The 23274-nt window shown below is 43.1% G+C and overlaps 1 protein-coding gene and 1 long non-coding RNA gene across 2 annotated transcripts in view; one reads left to right on the plus strand and one right to left on the minus strand.

Annotated features, from left to right (window-relative positions):
* Positions 1-15038, minus strand: part of LANCL3 (LanC like 3) — a 37429-nt gene extending 22391 nt beyond the window's left edge. The window contains exon 1 of the mRNA XM_039729489.1: positions 14447-15038. Coding sequence (XP_039585423.1) covers positions 14447-14992 — 546 coding nt within the window. The 5' untranslated portion in view covers positions 14993-15038. The remainder of the gene's footprint in view (positions 1-14446) is intronic.
* LOC120511884 lies at positions 14640-23092 on the plus strand. Its single transcript, XR_005629852.1, has 3 exons — positions 14640-14746; positions 18281-18331; positions 22672-23092. It is a non-coding gene; the product is annotated as an uncharacterized LOC120511884 (long non-coding RNA).
* The last annotated feature ends 182 nt before the right edge of the window (positions 23093-23274 follow it).

Below are 23274 nucleotides of genomic sequence, written 5' to 3' on the forward strand. Positions count from 1 at the left end.
TTGAAAACTGTTATTGAAACCTGTTGTGCAGTTACTGTGCCTCTGCCACGCTGCAAGCCACAGTTTCATCCCTTGCTGCCACTTCAGGTGACAAAGACAGCATTTGGGGCACTTCCCTCCCGGCTGTGCTCTGAAGAATGTTCGAGTATTAAACGGGAGTAATTTCCATCAGAGGTGCAATAAGATGCTCCAGCCATCAGCACACTCTGCTGAGAGGCATCAGCTTAAATCAGAAAAAGAAGGGAGGAGAATTTGAATTGCCAGGTCTGTGATGAAATCTCAAGGTTGTTGCATATAAAAAGGAAGACCCCCACTTGTACTGTAATTTGCTCAGAGCCCATTTGGTCTTAAAATCTGTAAGGGTGACAAGAGGTGAACACATTCTGCCCTTGCTACTAGGAAAAGATGTGATGCCAAATTTGCTTTTACTCTGCAGCAGGTCAGACCCTTGGGGCTCTGTGAGGAGAGCACTTCCAGCAAACTGGGAGGGATGAGCTGTGTGGGATGTGCTCCCCAGCTGCAGCTTTACAGCCTCCTCTGGAGGATGGAGAGATGAGTTATGGCAGCTGAGATGGAGTACAAACTGCCACTACCTGTGGGAAAACTGGAAGGAGTTGCATAAATACCACGGAGAAAAGACAACACTATAAATCTGTACCAGAGCTCCACAGATGGTGGGTGATGGCTGGGCTATGAATTTTGGCATGGCTTATGTGACCCTCAACACAGCACTCTCAGGATTTGCACGCCTATCAAAAGATGCCCAGAAGATTTCCAGGGCATAAACCAGGTGCTTTGGACATTTAAGGGTATCCAGCCTTATTCACCAGCCCTGGAAAACTTTGACTCCAAAACTTTTGATGTCTTGGCATCCTGGGAGAGTTTTAGGCAATGGAAAGGTCTGAGGAACCACAGAGAGTGAACACATAGTATCTCTTTTGAAAGGTACAGCTGTGTAAGGAGACCAAAATGGCACTGACCTTGTGGATGCCATGTTCTGATAACAAGAACTGGTTATGGCTTTTCATTGATGTTAGCTGTTCACTCCCATGGAAATAAATGCAAAGAAATGTAAGGAGAATTTACATTAAAGTAAATGTTGAAATCTGATTTACTCAGACCCTGTCATGTCCACCTTACTTGAATCTCACTTTCTTCCTAGCATACAGGGTAAGTATTATAGATATTTCTTTGCAGATACATGTGCTTACACTAAAAATAACAATAAACTTTGTTTTAGCTCATTTTTAATCTCTTGAGCTGTTCTCATACTCTGCTTCTGCCTGCGCATAATGTCTGGCACTTGCTTCAGTTTAAATGCCAAAGCAATTCTTATCCAGATATCTGCCTCTTCTGGATCATTAATGAATATAATAAATAAGGCTTGTTGCTACATCAGTCCCTTATTAGTACTTATGATTAGCTTTGCTTGTGGTTCTTTCAGCCAAATCCAAATCCACAATGTCCCATCCAAGCCAGCATCAATTAAGTTTTCAAAGAAGATTATCTTGGACACAGAATCAAAAGACCTATTCAAATGTAAACAAGGTATTGGCTACTTCCATCAGCCATTAATTTTATGATTCTGTTGTTTACAACAAGTGATCTTGCTTGTCTCAAAAGACTTCTTTACTCCATGTCATGCTGCTTTATATGCACAGTTCTACTGTGCAGATGTATGGGAGTATGTCCAAATATTTGCTGCTGAAGAACAATGTGGATATCTGTGAAATTAGTTAAATGAGGTAAACAACACAACAGCATCATTCAGAGGCTAACTAAGGCACAAATTAGTCACTTTAAAGTAGCACCAGCACTGCCTTCAAGCAGGAGGAATTCTAGAGAACTCCATGCTGGCATCATGCCACTTTTACTTTGTGTGATGATCTGCAATTTGTGCCATGCCAATAAGCCACTGAATAGAAATATCAACTTAAGCTACAGGAAGAATGCTGACAACACAATGCAGGAAAAACCAGATGAAGGTGATCAAGTCCTCTGAGTCATCTGAATTTTACTCTGTCCTTAGACTGTGGTAGCAGCCTGATGTAGTAAAAATCCGGATGTTCTGTGTGTGGCTCCCAAATACTCCAGGGCACATGGACAAGATGGCTCTGAAGCAAAGGACAGTAACAAAAGAGTTTCCAGGGGCATGCAGTGCCATTAGTGGTGCCTGGAAATATGCCCACAACTTCAAACACAATCCAAGTCATATTTCAAATACAGGCACAATCACTTATAATTCATCACTGCCACATTTCAAGGGCAGAGTAAGAGTCATGGGATTTATTTGAGGAAGTGTGGAATACTGTGCTCTTTAAAATGTAGCCTACTTGGTAAGTAATGGGATTACCATCTGTACTTTCCTTCTAGTTGCAAGATTGCCATTTGGTACTATAATAGAATTAGGAACATTTTATCTATCTTCCCTTTGTGCTACTTTTTCTCAGCAAACCAAGAAGACTTTGGGAAAAGGAGATTGCTGTATCAGAAGGCACAGTTTAGATTACTCTTAGAGTTCAAACATCACACAGCAAGGAGGAAGAACAAGAGCCATGAGACAAATCACACCACTGCCAACAGTAATAAAGAAATATTCACAGCACTTGGCCATTAGCTTGCATGTAATTAACTAACAGGAAATACAATTCCTCATGTTAAAGATGACACGTGGTGCCCTGGGAGCACTCAATGCCATCTTCTCTTTTGCTGGAATTGCCATTTTACATGACTGTTCTCTGCAGCCCCACAAGAGGAACTGAGCAAAGTGAGACAGGAGGGCCCCACACAGCTATTTCTGGACCTACAGATCACAAAGTGTGTTTTCCAAGGCAAGCTTGTTAAGTCAAAATACATGTATTTAAACCTCTTTACCAGATGCCTTTCATACCCTATTTTGTGTGCTTAATATTCTGATGCCCTTGGAATAAAACAGCTTCACTTCAAGGGCCTGGAAGGACACTGAAGTCCTCTATGTCTGTCATGCGGAATCTGAAAGAGATTCCACAAAAATAACAGAAAAGAACCTCCCTCATAGTCCGTCTGCTTGAGGGGTGTCCTGGCCATCTGCAGACACTGGAAAGAATGTGTCAGCATCCCCTGGCCTGTAATTCAGCTTTCAGAAAAAAGGTTTTGTCATTTTCCCCTGCTGCATCCGCGGCTGCTCACACATGACATGGGACAGGGAACGCTCCTGCACCACTGGCAAACAGCACTGAGGTGTTTGATTAACACAGTCAGGAGATTGTGTTCCTGCAGGGCAGAGGCACAGGCACTTCTAGGGTATTTTTTGTCTTCTTTCAGTGGTGGGGCATGGTCTACCTCCCACAATCATGCAGGCATTTTCACTGACAGACACTCAGAGCTGCAGAGCTGTGAGGCCCTTGAGATGCCTTCGAGCAGCAGCATGCACTAAACCAGAGAAAAAAGAAATCTTTACACCAAAACGTAACAGATCCACAACCTTCCCAACTACCTGCCATTTTGTCAAACCTTAATATTTAGCTACTAAGAGAAGATTCTGCCCTTCATTGATACAGAAAAGACTGACAAGAAGACCATGGTGCTGAGTGGGTCCTTTTGACCCTTTTGAACTTCCCTGCTGGCAACTGCAGGAGAAAAAAAAATTGGAATCCTTCACCCATTCAAGGTACTCAGAGGAGGTGGAATGGCATTGTGAGGCTGCTTTTGGGGAAAAGAGGGAAACGGAGCAGGAATGACTGTGTGCTTTCTATGTACTAACTCTGGGACAGCTCAGCCTGGGGAAGAGAAGGCTCTGTGGAGATTTCATCAATGTGTATAGCCTGATATATACCTGACAGAAAAGAGCAGAGGAGACAGAGCCAGGATCTTCCTAGCAGTGCCCACTGACAGAAAATTCTACTTAAATATAAAAAGAAAGCCTTTTTACTGTAAGGGTGGCCAGGCACAGGTTGCCTAGGAAAGGCATAGAGCAGAGCTATTCAAAACCAAGTGGGCACAACCCTGGGCAATCTGCTCTTGTGGACCCTGCTCTGAGCAGGGGGCTGGGCCAGAACATCTCCAGAGGTGCCTTCCAGCTGTGGCCATGCTTTGACTCTACAACTGAGCCAAATCCAAGTCTGAGTATGCTCATCCACTGTTCAGACAGATGGTGTAGATTTTATTCATTTAGAGACCCTTCGATTCAAGTCCAAGTTTGACTCATCTTACCTGTGTGTTGGTTTTGTTTTTTTTTTTTTTAATATTTATTTTACCAAAGTAAGCTAGCAGTGCCACAGTGCTTAGAGAATAAAATCAAAATAGCACAAGTGCATTCACACTACAACTCTGTCTATGTTTTGTGTCCTGGATATGCAGCAGTTAAATGAGCATTATTTCCAAGCATTTTTGATAGCATAATAAAAAAAACAAACATGCATGGATGAAAATGGCAGCCTGGCATAAGAAAACTCATGATTGATTCAGCTCTGCAAGACAAAAAGCAAACAAATCAATATTTATTTAAAGAGCCTGAACAAGTTTCATTTTCTGTTCTATTGCTAAGAATTTTCCCCAAGTTCATATTTGACCAGCTTAGCTCTGATCAAATTTAAACAGCTCCATGTGGAATGTGTATCTTGCAGTTCACTGCTATTATAACTGGAATTTTGACTACTTAATCACTGGCTTAGTCCCAGGAAACTAAAACAAGTATAGCATTAGCCATTTCACAGATGGCAAAAAGAAGAGACAACACTGAGTTTTATCTTTACATTAGCAACTAAAGTATCACAACAACAGACTAAATTTAACCTCTAGACACTTCAGATTTCACTTACTCCTTGATTTCTAATGCAGACAAAATAACTGACTTAATACAGCCCTCTCAAATAGGTTACTCCAAGTGCACTTCCACAAAAGAACCCTCATCACTTCCCAGATGTCCCCTGGATATGTACTGGCACACCTCAAGTTACAACACAGAATTACATACTCCCAGTTTTCTTCAGAGTACAAAGGAAAAGAGATTCTCTAGTTGAAATTAATGGCACAAAGCTCCTTCAGGTGAAGCAGCTTCTCATCCTGCATATCTCAGCACGGTGTTCAATGATTCCCTGCCTCCACATGACCCCTTCCTACTTCACCTGTTCAGAGACTTTTCCTGAAGAATACCTGTCCATGAGCTGCAGCCCATTAAAAGGCTGCTGGAAAACAGCAGGTCCTGAGCTGGAGGTGAGTCAGTGTCAGGCTGGTGTGCGATGCAAACACCTTACTCAGCTGTGTATAGGGGAAAAAGACCTGGAAGAAAGAGAGTTATCTCTCTGTTAAACTAGAAAGGCCTTTGCCAGAACCATGTCCAACTTCTGGCCCTCTTCAAGAAAGGCTGGAGGGAGACTGGCAGAGTGCAATGGGAATGACCAGAGACATGGGAAACATGACACACATGGGAAGACTGGAAGGACTAGGATTGTTTAGAGAAGAAAAAAAATAAGGGTAAAAATTGTAACAGTCTTGAAATTATAATATAAAGAACTTCTGCAGAGAGGAACAAAGTTTCTTGCTATTTCTCATTGGAAAGGACAAAGAAATCAGGCTTAAATTACAGCAAAGTCCAGATTAGTCATTAGGCTGGACTTTCTAACAAAGCAGTGTGTCAGACATCCAGGGCAGACTGCAGATCCTCACCACTGACTGTGGGTATGAAGAGCAGGTCAGGGAGGGGCTGTAAGGAATGACAGGCACAGGTACACCTTCCTGTGGGCTAGACGGCAGCCTGAATTCCCTCAAGGTCCCTGTCAGCTCTCTGATTGTGGTAGGGATATTATCTGGCTGTCAGGACCAAGCAGACAAACTGCAGAATGCCACCAGTATGGAAAAAGCAATAATTACCATCCTCCAATTCTGCACTGACCCACCAGCACAGAGCTGCTTTGTCCTGTGCTGCTTTTAGACCCAGGCCCACACACTTTTAAGAGTAGCCTTCGTTTAAAAGCAGCCTAAACATGATCAGCATATCCCAAATTTATAATCCTCAACCACGTTAACGTTGTACCAATGAAGGATTGGAAGCATCCTGTGAAGATCAGCAACACAAAATAACTAAATGCCTTGGACAGATAGAAGGTGTATTTATCTGCCACATTCTTTTTCCTCCCAGATAGTTCAGTGCTAACAGACATCCCTTCCATCTCACTCATGATCCATTGTTCTTCAACAAGAGATACCAAGCCATTAAAATGAAGAATTCAGGAAAGCTGATCTACTGCAAAAATAGATTTATGGCTCCTCTCTCAGACATCAAAATATACTGAGCTGAGAAACACCAAATGACTCAGCCACAGCTTGGACTGCTATTAAAATACTTTTTGATCATGTTTGCCTAAAATGTAGCAGCTATTTTAATTATTTTGCCTTGGTACTCCAGCTCACTAACTATCAATTGAAAATAAGCCTACAACATAGATAAGAAATAACTGGTTTTGACAGGATATTGTCCCTGAACTCTGCTGTAATGGAGTGGACAGAAGGTTACACAACATCACTCAGTGCTTAATCTCATGCTTGTCAATGGTCAAAGAACTCCCTGCCATGACAGACACAAAGACATGTTTTGACAGATCATCTCATCAAAAATAGTGACCTGATTGCATATATTGAATTCAGTTTCTTTTTTAAAAAAGGGGTAAAATAGAGAAGTTGGGTGAAAGCAGAACCATGGGACTTGCCCATTGCAATTGATCCTCTCAATAGAGCTTCAATACTGCTCAGAGCAAGGCTGAGAACCTGCTCTGCAATCTTTACACAGCCTGCCAGTGGGGCTCCAGGTTGATTTTAAGACTGTCCAGCTGAGTTAACAGAGAAAAGTAGGATCTACTGATTTAATGAAGGTGAGACAAAAAACCAGGATCTTTTTTACATCTGCACCCTGACAGTTGTGGTGCACAGCTGTGCTACATCTTTAGGTAAAAATCTAATGTTCTAACAATATGTATTAAATGGCTACAGAGGAACTTAGAGCTTACTTTTATCCCTCCATTTTAGTGTTGTGAAGTGCTGAGGATGTTACACTTTTACAGAGTAATTGTTGTCAGCCTGGTGCTCCTTTCTTTCTCCCTGGAGCAGCTCAGTCCTTCACAGTCCTGCTTCTTCAGCCTGGTACCAAAGTAAAGGTTACTAACAGCATCACTGTTCAGGTTACACACTGGTTTATGTATTATATGCACACAACAGGAATATGTCAGTGTCAGAAATACAGCAGTGTTAATGAGAAAGCCTGTATTTGCTTCCAGACATGAGTAGTTGCCTCAGTTATTCCTTAAAGAACATATGGAATATTACAGATAAGGCTATGCTCTGATTTGTAAGCAGTGAATGTGATGACAGCTATTCTGTAAATGTATGGGTGTATGCAAAGAGAATATGGGGACAGAATGGGTGACAAACAAAAAACAAGCAGACAAAAAGCATAATTTTCCTCAACAAAATGTATGTTACTCCTCTGTCTGTCCTCTTCTCCCTGTGTTTAATGTTCTGTTGAACTTTTACCTTCTTCCAAATTGAGTACATTGGCCATCAAATCTGCACCAGTCTGTCAAAGAACCTGATTTTTGTTTTAAATCTCCCCTGCTCTGGGGACTATGTAATTTCTTTCCTTTTTCCCTTCATCCTTGAGTTCTGCTACCCCCTGCACCTTTCCATTTTTCTACTTTTGCCATCAACTAATCCCTTTGCTTTTAAAATAATTTTTAAATTGTCTTTTTCTTTGCCTCTCTGTTCAGCCTCTGTCAAATGTCTTTTTTCCCCACACCTGCCTGTCTCTGCCTCCACACATTCCACCACATAAGCGTGTTTGATATGCCCACTCTTCCTTTCTGCTGTGTCATCCAGTGCTACCTGTGAGTTAACACAGTTCACTGTGGCTTTTGGTCCTGTGCAATAACCAGGAGGGGAAAACATCAATGTCAAATATTGCTACCTCTAGAAGCACAGCATGGCAATAAAATTCTTTTGGTGTACACATAAAACACAACACACAAAAATCTGAAAATCCAGATTTAAGGACCCTGTGCCACCAAAGTGACCTCAAGGAAATAAAGCTGTGAAAAAAAGCAGCTCCCAGCCAGCCCTGCACCCTCTGCCACAGAGATGCCCTGCTCCTCTGCTTCAGACACTGATGGCTCCAGGTGCTCCCAGAGGTGCAGTCCCAGACACACTGCACAGGTCCAGGGAAATGGCCAGCACCTCCCCACAAGCATGCCCTCATTGCAGCTCCTGTGTTTTGCCCTGCAGCTCCCACCCTCAGGGCAGAGGCAGCACTGCAGAGGGCAGGGACACTGCCTGGGACACCTCTGCTCCCAAAGAGCAGCAGAAACTCCAAAGGGTGACCTCTGAGCTCTCCATGGGGATCATGAGCAAGGTGACTGAACTGACAAAGTTTAAGAGTTAAATGCTGGCATATAAAATTTAAAGGAGTCAGGAGAAGGATGGAGAAGTAGAGATCAATTCTGGATACAAGAGATGCATCACATAAATATATTTCCTATTCTTTTTTTTTTTTGTTAAAATCTCTTATTATAACATCAGTATTACTTCTTGGGCTGCTTTTTCAGCAGAAAGGTGCTGTTGCATAGGCAAATGTTCTTCCAACAGCATAAAGAGGTACAGAGATCCAGCACTGCTTTTGCACAGAACTGTCTTTTTAATACCACTCTTCAGCTCTAAGCAGTTGAAATCCATATTTCTGCAGCAGAATACATAACTTATGTCACTAAACTTCTGTCAATCAAACCTCCAATTCCAGCAGGATCCAGTCTGTATTACAGTGCTTTTTTGCTGGCTGGTAAACAGTGCACTTGAAATTCAACATTTTGAACCTCGTTTTCTACTTTGACTCTACAGCTGAATATTCAGGGTCCACTGCATTGAACGGAATTCAGCCATTATCAAAATGTCCCCATCTCCCAGTCTGAAGGCTGTTAAAACAAAAAGGTTTTGCATTGCCTTGCTGAAGAGAAACAGGAAAATTCTGAATGTATACCCAAATTATTTTAGATTTCTTTAAAAAAATCCAGATTCAAATAATTCCCTTTGTTTTACTGTTTACTTTAGGAAAAGCTGGTTTTTAAATTCTGGTTTAAATTAATCCATTTAAGTAAACTAATGCAAAATTCATCCCCTGTGTGTAATTTTGAAAACCATGGCTAGGAGACTGTACATTTAAAAGAAGCAGGCGAGGATGAAAAGATTTTATCTTTACTGTTAACTCATTTTAATCCTTTGGCAAAAAAAGAGATCCTGGCTGTGTAGCGGCCTGTGTGAAATGAAATAATGAAATCAGCACAGTCCCAGCTAGCACCATGATATGTGATGTTTAAAACACCACAACGTTTCACACAAACTGGCAAATTCTTCCACAGAGAGAAAGGATTTTAATGGCCACAGAGGAGGAATGAAATCTCACCTCAAAGGCCAACCCTCCCTTTCAGGCACAGGTGAGAATTAAAGCCTGACATGGGGATTCTGCACTACAGCATTTGGAGAAACATCAGTTTTGTGGGTATTTTGCAGAACTCCCTTTGAAGATCTTTAATTTGTATGTCCTTCAGAAACCCTATGTCCAGCATTAATACACTCCACATTAAAGAGTTGCAAATGAACATGTTCTAGGCAGGTTTCAGGAAGATTCTTTCTCTCACACTTCCCATTTTTTCCTAAGAGATTGAAGAAAAAGAAAAAAGTGGAGCAAAGTAGCCTAAAGAGTCTTTAAACACTCACTGGCTGTCTGGAGGGAAGGCTCTAAGGAACCAAAAACATCACCTAGAATAGTCTGAGGAGCTGAAAGAAAATAGTTTTCATTCATTTGTATGTTCTCTCCCAGAATATCACAAAATACACACTAACTGGATCGACACATTGCACATCTATCCATTCCACTGCCTCTTAAAATACTGCCTGACATTTCCATACTCTGGCACCCAGACCCCAGACATCCCACAGCAGAGCTATTCCTGCTTTCCACACACCAGGTGACTCATTCAGCTTGGTTTGCAGTCTCCTGAGGTGCAGGACAAAAGAGGCTCTGGTGATAGATGGCAGACAGGATAGAAATGGTTTTCACCATTCACCATTTACACTCAAGGAGGTCCTGCTAGAAAAACCATGGCTCTTTTTGGGCAGTCCCTGACAGAATATCAGAATTATGCACACTCTGACAGGATAACACCCCTGGAAACACACACCAATTGTGACCTAGCACTGGCTGGAAAAGGAAACTGAGATGTCCCTCTGCCACAGAGACAGGAACCACTGTGGCACTGGAGAGCTCTACAGGCTCACAAGGCTCCCCAGTGCCTCGGCCCCTGAGGAAACAGGTTTGGCCACATTGCTGCCACCTTAAAGCCTGACATGGGGATTCTGTGTGTGCTAGTTCACCTTGTCACCCCTGCAACCACAGCAAGGGTCTCTCATGGGGTCTTGGGGTTCCTTCTGGTTGAGATGATCCCGAGGTGTGTTGTAAGTCTCTTTTCCCCAACCCAGCTGTCGAAGAACAGATCAGGAGTCTTCAGCTCGCGTTCTCAAGTTTGTTTACTATTTTTTATCTAAAACATTTTCTGTCTGGCCTGTTGAGATCTGTCCTGCAGGTCAGTCTGAGGCACACTGCCCTCCCACGGGGCTGGTGTTGTCTTTTATACTACAAACTACGTATTCGATATTTACAGTTATTTTCCAATACCTATCACCTATGTTAGACAGTGACTTTCTATTCTAAACCAATCCCAAAGTGCCACCATCACTAGCACTTTGGGACTGGTTTAGAATAGAAAGAAGATGGAGGCTAGGAAGAAGAAGGAAGAGGGACAGGACAACGCCTAAATCCCTCCATCTTGTCCCCCTAGACCTCCATAGTAAAATTCTTCAAAATTGCACCTTTCACACTGTGGCCACTACTGTTATGCTACTTAAACTTTTGTGACTTGTAATTCTTCATATAAAGCTGGTAATTTGCTCCATGGGTTGAGATCGAATTCCTAGGTGTCTTTGGCTTCCTGCCAGGGTCTTGAGCCATCCAGGGCATCCAGAGACATATCCTGGGTTCTGACAACGGGGTCCCCAAAGCCTTTTGTAAGCAGGGTCTGCAATGAAACCACAGCCCCAGGCTGTGCCAAATGCTGCCCAGGGCACCACTGCTGTCTGTGCTGCTGCTGCAACCCTGAGCCAGTGGAAGTCAGTGGAGCCCATCCACAGATCAGTTATTAAAAGATAACCCAAGCTGTGCTAAAAGGCAGCAACATCTTTAGCAGATGGTAATACAAGGAGCCACTTGAACTTCTGTACCTTTCCCATCATCTGACAGTTACATTGCCAGAAGGGAGTGCATCGACCCAGGCACACCATGCTCCATCAACCACGAAATGGGACTGAAGCGTCACGGAGAAAAATTGAGGAGAGGATAAGATATCATCCAAACAGAGGGATGGGACCACCATTTTAATGGGGTCTTACTGCTGTTTGCCCGAGCAAACAGAGAGGGAGTGAAGGTAATTAAAAGCAGGACTGACAGATTTCCCCAAAGACACACAATGAACCAACACTACAAGCATTAGGAAAAGATGTACTTAAGAGAGAATAAAACAATTTTCCTCCCTGAATGGTGAAAACACAGCAGTTAAGGACAGCTAAAATACATGCACCTTATACAAACAACACACTGTTTTTGCCAAAACAATATTTTAACTATCTCTGTCTGGGAAGCACTGACTGCAATATAATGGAAATTAAAGAAGGGATGAAAATAAACATCTTTCCTAATGCACAGTGCATCATGAAAGTCAAATCCTGTTAAGCCTTGACTGCTGAAGTAATCCTTACTCATGCAAAAAATCCCAATTAATTAATCAGGGAAAAATGCTGTATTAGCCTAAAAATCTGAAAACTAGCTGAATGCAAATGACTTCTGCACATGAGGTCAGTGTTATCCAACAGACGGGATCCTTCAGGACAGTCCATTAACTTCATGAAGAACATGTGGAGCTTAAAGACACCAGGACTCTTTAGCAAAACACTAAAGTATTGGGGCACAGCAGCTGAGCTAAATGTGTGTCTGCTGAAATAAACCTGTCACCTTCCTTCCCTGCTCGGATTAAACAAAAAACAAATACAAGACATAAACTATAAAATTCCCTCAAAAGGCTTTTTTCAAGGACAAGTGATTTCTTGTATGTAGGTCATCATTTGACTCCTTCAGAGGAAAAAACCATGCGAGCAGCAGTGGCTGTGTTTCAACATAAGGAATGTATTTCACTTTGTGCTGGAAATATTTGCACAGTGTCCTCAAAAAAAAGGAAAAAAGAAAAAAAAAGAACGTGGGTAACAAGCAAACATGCTGCAATGAGCCATGTGAGGCTGTGCACAATCAAATTACAGGAGGTAGCATTTTCCAGCGGTTCGAATCACAAGATATTGCTTCTATTCTGGGATGTACCTGGCTTACAGTTTGACCTTGGGTAGTAAATGACATGCACTCTCTCTGGGCATCCCTTTCTTCATTTGTAAAAAGATGCAAGGTTTGGTCTGGCAATGTACTAATTAAAATAATTCTGTACTAGGCTGGGAATATTTATCGAAGGAAATTTTGCTCAAGCTTGATTACATACAGACTAGGAATCATAATTCTCACAAAGAAGCAAAATATTTCAGTTGCAAGTTTTTAAAATATTTGTTAACATTTTACAAAATAATTTGATTTTATTAATGATTAGTGGTGTGCTTTGTTTCTTGCACTATGCATTAAAAATTACAATATATTTGACAGAAGAAATAATACTATAGAAGGACATTAGCTCATCAATGAAAACATCAGCAAGGGGGTCACAGGATATGTTTTACTGGCAAAACAACAATTAACCCACCTGCTAAATCGTTTCCACAGTAAGTGCACACCTGTGCTTATCTGTGGGGATGTGTCACTCTTTACAGCTGCCTTCAGTACAATTTTTCACCAAGCAAGCAAACAGAGGAGAGCTCTCCCACTGCTCACGCTGCCTGTGAGAGGTGCCTGCACCCACTCTCCCAACTGTTCAGCAATTGCTCTCAGGGATGTAAGGCAAATGGAAATTGCATTAAATAAAGCAGTGGAGTGCAGGGTGCCACCTCCTTCTGCTGGAATGTCACAACACCATCATAAGCACTGACATGGGTGCAGGACACACTCCCCCAGTGCAAACTGAACCAAGAGGGATGGCTTCTTTCTCCATGACAAACCATCCCTTCAGGCAGGCACTGCTGCACAAGGGATTGTGACGTGTCTACAAAACTTTCCTGTCATGGAAAAGACTACCAAATGAAAAATTTGGTTATGTTATGGTTACAAATAGCATAACCATGTTTACGGTTATGATTGTCAGACAATCGTGTCAAAGAAACAGCAGGCTTGGTATGCTACTTGAAATGCTTAGTGTGGTTAGGAATTCTAGTTCAAGGCAATCACAGTATTTAACATTCTTCCTGGCTTCTCTGGATACCCTGGAGCCTCCTGAGACCTCCATTAAGTGAATCTCCTCAGACTCCAATTGCAGTGACTGGTATTGGATGGGGCAGAGCCACTAGTTTTACATCATTTATTTACTTATAAATAAATCTTGCTTCCTCTCCTGGGAGGGAAGAAAGCCAGAAGCATATGAACTTGCAAATCAGTGATTAACACGGGAAACACAGATTGGACCCGACAAGAGGACAGGGGAAAAAAAACCCACCAACTGCCTGCTCAGATACCACACTGACACTTAGTAACAATCACCACAGCAAACACAATCAGTTGCAATAATTATTATGCCATAATCAGTGGAAGCTCTTAAACGTCAGTTGAATTGTACTGACAATGACAACGTCCTGGGGTAAAGTCCCGACTACTGAAACCAACACTATGTTTAACCATAACCACATCTCACTCTCCCAAGCAAAAACTCCCTGCTCTCATTCATGAAAAGCACCAAAATACACGGCCAGATCTCCGAAAGTCTGTATGCTGGATTTGTGAGACCATATGGCTTTGAAGATGTGGCTCCTTGCTTCTTGCTCACAAATTACACCACAGAACCGCTTAGTCTACAGGGTTCCTCGCTCTGTTGTACTCAACGCTATTTCTTTTCTCACCCACTTCATTTTACGGAAACACTCTTGAAAAGCCCGGGGTGGCTTCTGCTAACTAATTCACCATCCTGTACCAACAGCCGATGCTCTCGGCGTGCCGCGGGACGCAGCGCTCCGCTCCACAGCCGGGACCCCATCCCGCTCCCTCCGGCCAAAGCCGCGTCTTTTCCCTTCGGGGAGCAGCGCTGAAGAGAACAGCTCCCAGAGAATAGCTCCCCGGGGGCTCTGAAGCTGTACCCCGAAAGCGCAAGCCGCAGCCAGCCGCGGCACCGCCGCATTCCCCTCTAGCACCGAGGGCACCGTCCCGGCCCGGCACGGCGCGGACAGCCGCCCTTACCTCCATGCCCAGCCGCTGCTTCAGCACCAGCGCGGCGCACAGGTACCCGGCGCGGCCCACGAACAGCTCGTCCGAGCCGCACTCGAGGAAGGAGAGCGGGGCGCAGACCTCGCTCAGCTCCCTGAACTTGCCCAGCGGCCGCGCGTACTCGGGCAGCCCCAGGGCGCGGTAGACCAGTGCAGCCACCGCGTACACCCCGGCGCCGCCCAGCAGGAAGGCGGCGCGGGTGTCGGCGTCGGCCTCGCCGCATCCCTCCTGGTAGCGCAGGCAGGCGTCCACGACGCGGCGGGCGGCCCGCAGGTACGAGTCCCGCGACGGCGCGAACAGCGGGCACTGCGCGACGTGGTACAGCATGTAGGCCACGCCGGCCACGCCGCCGTACAGCCCGCCCGGGCAGCCGCGGGGGCCGCCCAGGGGCGGCAGCTCCCGCAGGATGCGCTCGATGGTGGCCGTCACCAGCGGCACCGCCGCCTCCCTGTCCGGCGCCGCCGCGGGGCTGCCCGGGTAGTCATCGAAGCGGTTGGCGAAGCAGCGCTGGCTCTCCATCCCCCGCCGGCGCGGCCGCTCTGCGCAGCGGGGAGCGGCGGGCGGGAGCTGCCGGCGCCCCCCGCCCGCCGCCGCCCCACCTGCGCTCGGCAGCGCTGCTCGGCGGCCGCCCGGGGCGGCTGTGGCCGGCCCGGGTCTCCGGAGCTCCGGGATGAGACACGCGGGGTTTGACCCGGGTCTGGTGTCCTGCTTGTCCTGCCGTGGGGCTTTTCCTTCACGCAGGGAAGCTGGTGCATCACCTCTGCCCGACCCGGCTGTGCATCCCCGAGGAAAAGGGGTTAATTGGTGTGCTGGAGAGATCCAGGGGCTGGGAGGGTGGCCGGAGAGCTGCTGAGTTATTCCTGGCTGTGGAACAGGGTGGGGGGATGCTGCAGCCAAAGCTGAAGGATGGTGCCCAACCCAAACGAGGGCAGCCCGAGGCCAATTTACATGGGAAGCTAAGCAAGTCGCCAGCAGACCAGTGGTGGCACAAGGCCATCTTTGGCCCCTTTCCTTCATGCATGAGCCAAGCAGAGCTTAGGAGGAACAGAAAATTTAGGTCAGTGAATAGATTCCAGTTGAAAGAAAGAAAAGAAAAAAAAAAAAAGGAAAATCTTGAAGTAGAGATTAAGAGCAACTCTTTCATTATTAAAGTACACAGTTGTCACTTCTACCCTGGATGATTTGAACTTCTGCACCATAAGTGAATTTATCATCAAAGACCTGTGACATGGGCACCTGGTAATTTCTGGTACTTTCTCTGGACATGCAGCCGCAGTAATTGAGGACTTTCCCAAAGAGAGGTGGAAGGTGCAGCATGCTGGAGGCTCCAGGCAGTAACCAGCAGCTGGCACAGCAGTAACAAGCATCAGAGCTCTGTCCTTTTGATGTTGAAAGACTTTCTGTGAAGTTGTGGCTGGCTTCTCTCAGCTTTGTGCTGGTTACTTGTTTCAGCCAAATTCCTTTAACCCTGTGCAGCTCCTCACTTGCACTTTCACACATTGTTTTTGATTCAACTGATTTGTCCTTTCTCTTTCCTTCTTGTTTATGTGGTTTATGATCTGCTCAGAGCTATTTGCTTTCACCCCCTGATTTTGGTTTCTTCACTTCAGTGCCATGTTTCTGTTCCAGATACCCCACATACGTTCCAGATCCCTCACATTGCAAATGCCCTGCAAATGCCATTTGCAGGCCATTTGCACATTTTCAATTTCAGCATTGAAAATGTGGAAATGCTCTGCAAATGGCTAGGACATCTCATTTGTTTGTTATTTTCTGTCATAAACTGGCTTCTGTTGATGCCCATTGATAGGGTTGACACTGTAGCTAAAGATTTTGCAGCAGAATTTCTGTTGGTTCTAGACAAGTGTATTCCCTAAATGCTTTTTTAAGTTAAAATTTGGGAGTTTTATTTTTAATTCTGACATAATTTATTTGACATTTTGGGGATGCTTGCTTCATCTATTCAGTCTTCTTTTCAAATTAAAAAGGCCCTCTCATTTTGAGAACCTCAGCAAAGGGAACTGGATCTCTGCCAGTTTCAGCAGCAAAGGATTTAAGAATAATACAGATTTTGTAAGAAAATTAGCTGAATTAGAAACATTTTTCTACATAAGAGTCAAAAAGGAATCAGTAATGACATACCAAGAAGGAACACCTTCTGTGCTCTGGGAGGCTTCTGTTGAAATAAAGAGAGCGTAGCAAAGGCCACAGAGCACTCGAGCAAGAAATGAGGATGACACTTTCTGCTGTACTTCTTTTGCATGAGTATTAAACTACCAAAGCCAAAGGGAGAGATGCATTGAAAAAAACACATCCTTCTTGTAGCTGCAAACCCCCCAAATCTTAAACTGCTGGTGTACCAAAGTTTCATGCTTTCAGGTTGTGCTCTGTATCTTTTTCTCTCAAAAAAGCACAAGTGCAGTCCTAATACAACTGGAGGAGAAGCTGGGCTGATTCTCAGGTGTAGTGCATCTGTTTCTCACCAGATAATTTGAGATTTTCCTTCCTCTTCAGAGCAAAACTGGTGTGAGCTTGACAAAAAATGTGAATTCCTCTTTCACTCCTCTGCATTTCTGCATCTCCTTGGTTTGTTTGCTTTGGGCATGCTGTGCCTCCTCTTTGCTCTATAAATCTAATGCCACAAGCCAAAGACCAGGAAAAAAAGTGTGGATTGTACAAGGAGGAGGGAGCTGAAGCCTTGAAGCTGTTTGTTCTGTATTAGTAAATCCACCATTCTAGAACACATATTCTGGAGATTTTCTTGCTGTACGTATTGATAAAATTTCTAATCATAGAATAAATAGGCTTGGGAGGAACTTTAGATCTAGTTCAACCCTTGCTCAAAGTGGCACCTATTGGTGTACTCGTTCATGTATGCTGGTTCATTTCTACTTCTTTATTTACAGATTCCCTTGAGGAATCCAGGTGCCTGGTATTTCCAAGAGAACAGTCTGTATTCATTTGTTGTGTAGGGACTGGAGGCATCTCCAAACAAGTGTTTAATGGATTGATCTGTCATTTGTCTTTTATACTTTTTACTGATGTACCAGTTTGGTATGCCTTCAGGACTTTGGGATATCCATATGGCTGCAGTTTTGTTCTCACCCAGTATTCCACACCCCTCCTGAGCTGAAGGTGAACACTGGGCTCCATGCACAACACTTGAGCTTCAGCAACAGGGTTGTATTAAATAGTGTGAACACATCAGCAGGGTTGTGCTACAGGCTTTTCAAGGCTGGTTTGAGCAAACCTGTTATTAAATCCAAACTCAGTTCCTAGCCTACCTATCAGTATCAGCCCTTGGTTCTTTACTGCCCAGTGCTGCTCTTCCCTCTCTTGAGAGTTTTGCTGCTACAGGTCAGCTTTGCAGTTAGCTCCTTTCCTGCCTGGATGGCTTTGTCCCTGGAATCTACACTCCTATCCAAGAGACTCTGGGTTTACAGCCCAGCCCTGCAGTCAGTTCACTTTTAATGGGTAGCTGGCTCTGGGGCATTTGGCAGAAAGGAATGAATTAGGCTGAGCTGTTTCATGCCCACATCAGAAAAAAAGTATTTATATTTCCAGTATTCTCTGCTGAGGGTTCTTTGTGGGGGAAAGAAGGGTGGGGGCTGGATGGAATTATCACTGCACTGCACAGACCATGCTAGTAGTCAATATTTGGAATAGTCTGACCAGTAGTCATGCAGTGGAGGCAGCCCCAAGGGCTTCATAGCATTGTTATTTGGGAGCCAAAATGTCCCAGCAGTTTCTGGTTGTTTCAATATATTCTGGTTTCCTACCATAAGTTGTTTTTTTTTTATTTCTCAGGTTGAGCTGCCCTGTTCTGTATGGACTCCACTTACAAAGCTACACCAAAAGGTTTTGTGGTTCTTGTCCCATAATGATCATTTGGCAGTGATATGAACACCTGTTTTGAAAATGAAATGTTCTTGGCATTGCACAACAGAATCTCTTTTCCTGAGTCACCCTTTTCTCCTGTAACTTGTTGATAATACAAATACAATTTCTGCATAACCTAGGTTTTGGTGCATGCATTGCCATTTCATCACAGTGATAATTACACATCAGAAGAATACAGGGCTGCACTGAATTACCTTTTGCTTCAGGAGCCCACTGAATTTTTGTCCACTACTCAGATTGATAAAATTTGGGAATTTAGCAGGAGTTTAATTTCTTTGAGATTCTCTGTCTTAATTACCAAATATGGTAGAAATTGGCCAACATGAGAAATTATATGATAGAGGGAAATACTGAATAGGTACCTGGACAGTCATACATGTGTCTTCCTTAAGAGAGAAGATTAGAGGGTTTTGGGGTTTGTTTGTTGTTTTGTGGCAACTTAGAGATTTTTGTAACAAAATACTAAAAGCATGGGTAGATGTACCCATTGCTTACAGAATTGGTTTTTATTACAAAATGTCAAATTTTCCATTTGGTGAGGTAGGATGATTTTGGTAAGGATTTCAGCTTAGGTAGAAACATACCAGCTGTTGCAGAATCTCTGAAGAGAATATTGTATTTTTCAGTATCTTTATGTAGAACTACCTGTGATGAGTGAATCACTCTTCAGCTGTTCACAAATGCCAGGGCTTTCTGCAGAGCAGGAAGTTTGAAATTCAGAGTTTTGGATTAGCTGGTAAAACTCTAACTTTAAAAGAGCAGTATCTTGACCCTATCCGGAACTTTTTTCCATAGACTTTGTTATCCCTGGTTTTCCTTCCCTTGCCTTGAGCGTGTTCAGATAAACAGGATGGTAGAACTTTTCTCAGACATGTCACAATTAACAGTTTCTTTGTCCAGCAGATTATCCCATTTTTTTATGTTCAAAGTGATTTCTACTGAACACAAGTACTCTTGTCAGCTTGGAGAGCAGTCATTCATCTGCAGTTCTCTGCATGGCTCTGGCATTGTCTGATAGAGTAAGGAAGCAAAGAATCCCACTGGGCACTCTACTGTTGATATTTAAACCAAATACTTCTTTTTGTCTCATTAATTAGTCTGTCAGTACAAAATATATTGTAAATTCTAAATTTCCTTAAGTGCATCTTTTCTACAATAGGTGTCAGTGTGATAGCCAAGATTTTAATTGTAACACTTTTGTCACAACCGGAATTTGGAAACATTTCAAAGTACAGGAACAAAAATCAATATCAGAAGTCGACTAGTACATTTTGCTATTGCCTTGGTGTTAGCTGATCTCAATAATTGCTGTGATGGAAATAATGGACTTGTATTAACAAACCATGCTTCTAGTTGCCAGGGCAGGGACCTCACCAGGAGGAGTCCCTGCCTGGTGATGAAGGGAGCTGGGAACAGTGACTGGGCCTTGGGCACAGCCACAGGCACTGGGGAATGATGCAAATTGCTGGGATTTCAGGGTGTAACACTGAGTGTGATAAGACAATGTCATGGAGGCTTATGTACAACTAATGATGGTAATGATAATAATGGTTTTATGTCCTTGAGGAAAGCTAGCTCCTGCAGAAGGAAGTTATCCTTTAACAATATGCTAAGGAAGTTAGATACATGATAATGAAAATGGAAGATTTCAACTTCTGAATCATCAAAACTAGTGCAGCATTTGACCTTCTTTAAAATTTCCATCTTGGCCATGCTTTGACCAAGTCTGGGTCTCTCAGTCTGACATATTTTATAGTGCCTTGTGATAATGGTGTGTGTTACAAGATGTGTACGCACACACACAGACACACACAAATACAACATTGTCCATAAGCAAAACCTCTCCCAAGTGTTTTGATGTTTGCTTGATTGTTTGTTTTGGTGGGGTGGGGTTTTTTTTGTTTGATTAGGGGTTTCAAAACTGAAAAATGAAAATTTAGTATGAGACTTTTCCTGAGAACCTTCTAGCCCAGCTCTTTCCAGTTTTCCCTAAGAGGTAAGCAGCCTAGGTTAGGGAACACAGAGTCATGCAAATTCACACAGGTCCAGCTTTGTGCACCTGAGAGCAGCCTGGCTTGGATGCTTTTAGAAATCTGCAGAATACTGACTGCTCTCCATGGGGTGCTGATGCATTATCACATAGAGCTGTAAACCTAGGAAAGCATAAAATAACCTGACCTTGGGTGTATAGTTCTTGTCCACTCAAAGAATGAAACAGTTGGCTTAACTAACATTGAAAATGAATGAGGTTGATACTCAAGATACTGCAGTCTCCTTGAGAATTTTTTTAAATTGACACATTTTAAAGCTCAATTCACTATACAGGATGACAGAATGGCTGAGGTTGGAAGTGGTCCAGCCTCACTCTGGTCCAAGTCCCCTCCCTTCTCCAGCAGGTCACTTTGGGTGAGTTGCCCAGAACTGTGTCTGGGTGGCTTTGGAATATCTGAGCACAGAGACTCCACGACATCCCTGGACAACCTGTGACAGTCCTCAAATACCCTCACAGGAAAAAAGTGTTTCCTGATGTTCAGACAGAGCTGTTTCATTTTGTGCCTTTTGCATTTTGTGCTGTCACTGGGCACTAAGAAAATCCTGGCTCTGCTTCCTGTTTGCACTTTCCCTCCAGGTGTTCCTCTGCACTGATGAGGTCCCTCCCTGAGTCTTCTCTTCTCCAGGCCTAGCAGTCACTGATCTCTCAGCTTTTCCCTTTGGGAGAGGTGTTTCAGGCCCTTAAAAATCACAGTGACCCTTTGCTGGACTCTCTCCAGTAGCTCCATCTCTGTCCTGTCCTGGGGAGCCCAGAACTAGACACGGTGCTCAAGTACAATTCTTGTTCTATTTAAGTTTGACAATCCATATGAGTTTGCTTGGTTTTTATGTAAATGTTGCAGCTGCACTGAAAATAGGTCTCAGAAAAGGAAATAATTAAGGAGGTCAGAGTTTATTCTTAATAATCCTGAAACAATGCATGGAATGCTTCTCTTTAAATACAGTGATAATATTTTCTTGGGAAAGTGCCAAGAACATTTCAAAATCAATTTCTGTTCACATTCATTTACAGCTCTTGCACTTATTGCACCGTCTGTCTTCATTTCACTGCTCTGCACTACTCTGATGGGATGCATAGAGCTCTGCTAAACTGTGCTAAAGATCCATCTGTAGAAGTTTATGCTATTTTGCTTGTTAAGCATCCAAGAGGGAGGTAACAGAAGTATTAAAGGTACTGTACTCTGATTTGGGGTTTTTAGTAGGAGCAGGTTTTATGGGTATTTTCAAGTTATAAATTAATATAATGTGAAGTGTTATTATTGGACTTTGAACAAAAAATATTTTGCTTTGTTTTTGCACCCTCAAGTGTGTAAGCTACGATATAGGAAATATTTGCATCTAGGATTTATCTTGCAAGTGTGAATAGTCCCTCGCTGCTCTCAGTACTGTTCACAACATCATGATCTAAGTTTGTTTCAGAACACTGTTACGCATTTTTGTTTTTCTATTGTTTGGTTTTCAAACAGCTTTCCTAAAAAAATAGAGGCAGAGGATATATAAAAAATAATTCACAGCTTCATGAATAGTACAGGACAACATTCTAGTTGGTAAGGCAAAATGTTAAGGTACTAAGATATATATTTGGATGGGATATTACAAAATTATGCTCTGATTCAGTAAACCATATGGGTCAGAATTATTGCTGACAGACTTGATATAAAAAGCTCATGCTTGAGTGGATCAGACCAATACTGCTCTGGAACAAGACTCCCCCCTTCCAGCTTTCTGTAAGTTGAGATTTCTCTGAAGTAAGCAGAATTAAGACTGTTTAAAGGGCATTTTAAGCCATTTAAGGCTTCACAAAATGATACTAGTGAGTGGCTGGAAAAACCCACTGTATTTCCTTTACAAGCACGGTTATTAAAACTTCTCTGTGTAAGGCAGATTATTCAAAATCTTTAATGATGAAAAAGGCAATGTAGATAAAGGAAATTATATGTACGTGATATTTATATACAAACTTACATTTTTATATATATATATATGTACAAATGATGAAAAAGGCAATGTAGATAAAGGAAATCATATGTATATGATATTTATATACAAACTTACATTTTTTTTATATATATATATATATGTACGTATGTATAAGCTCAAATTTGAAAACAAAACTTGTGATAAGTCTGAAAATAATTTTAAAATTGAGCCCTTCCATTCTTTAATTATTACTTTAATTATTGCATCTCATTAAAAACATATGAATCCAGTTATGCATACTTATTTAGTGCTTGGTTTTCTTGCAGGTTTCCACCATGCTGTTTGTAAAGCCAGCCCTTCAAGTGCCACAGCATTGTTTTCATCATTTCTGCAAAGAAGAGGCTCAACAGTACTTTTTAGAATCACAACTAGTTCAGAAGGGTTTACCTGCATTTGCTGCCTTCTCTTGCTGCTCTGTTCCCTTGTGTCAGAGCCAAATTATGAAGCAAAGCCATCAGCTCTCCAAGCCAGGCTCTGATACCCAGTTGGATGAGAAGCCTCTCCTCCGAAAGGGGTGCTGGGCTCAGTCAATAGTCACTGCAGTAGAAGCTTTGTGCTTGGAGTGCAGCTGCTGATGCTGGCAGGGCTGGACTGGTGCCTCTCTGGATGCCCCACATTTGGGTGTTTGTTATTCACTGCACAGTGACTTTCACAGATGTCAGTGTTTGTTACCTGCTGGGGAGAAATTAAACCTCTGCATGTTGGCCTGTATACAGACTGTTCCCTCTCTTTAATGTCACTTCCCTTCCAGCTCACGCTGGCTCTGAGACTCCAAGGCCCTGTGGGGTGCTCAATGACATGTTCCTATACCCACCTTTGGGTTTAGGCATTGTTGTGCTCAGGAGATGGAGTCAGTTTTCAAATATTTC

This window comes from Passer montanus, unplaced genomic scaffold (genome assembly GCF_014805655.1).
Source record: "Passer montanus isolate IOZ18808 unplaced genomic scaffold, ASM1480565v1 scaffold69, whole genome shotgun sequence".
Lineage (NCBI taxonomy): Eukaryota > Metazoa > Chordata > Aves > Passeriformes > Passeridae > Passer > Passer montanus.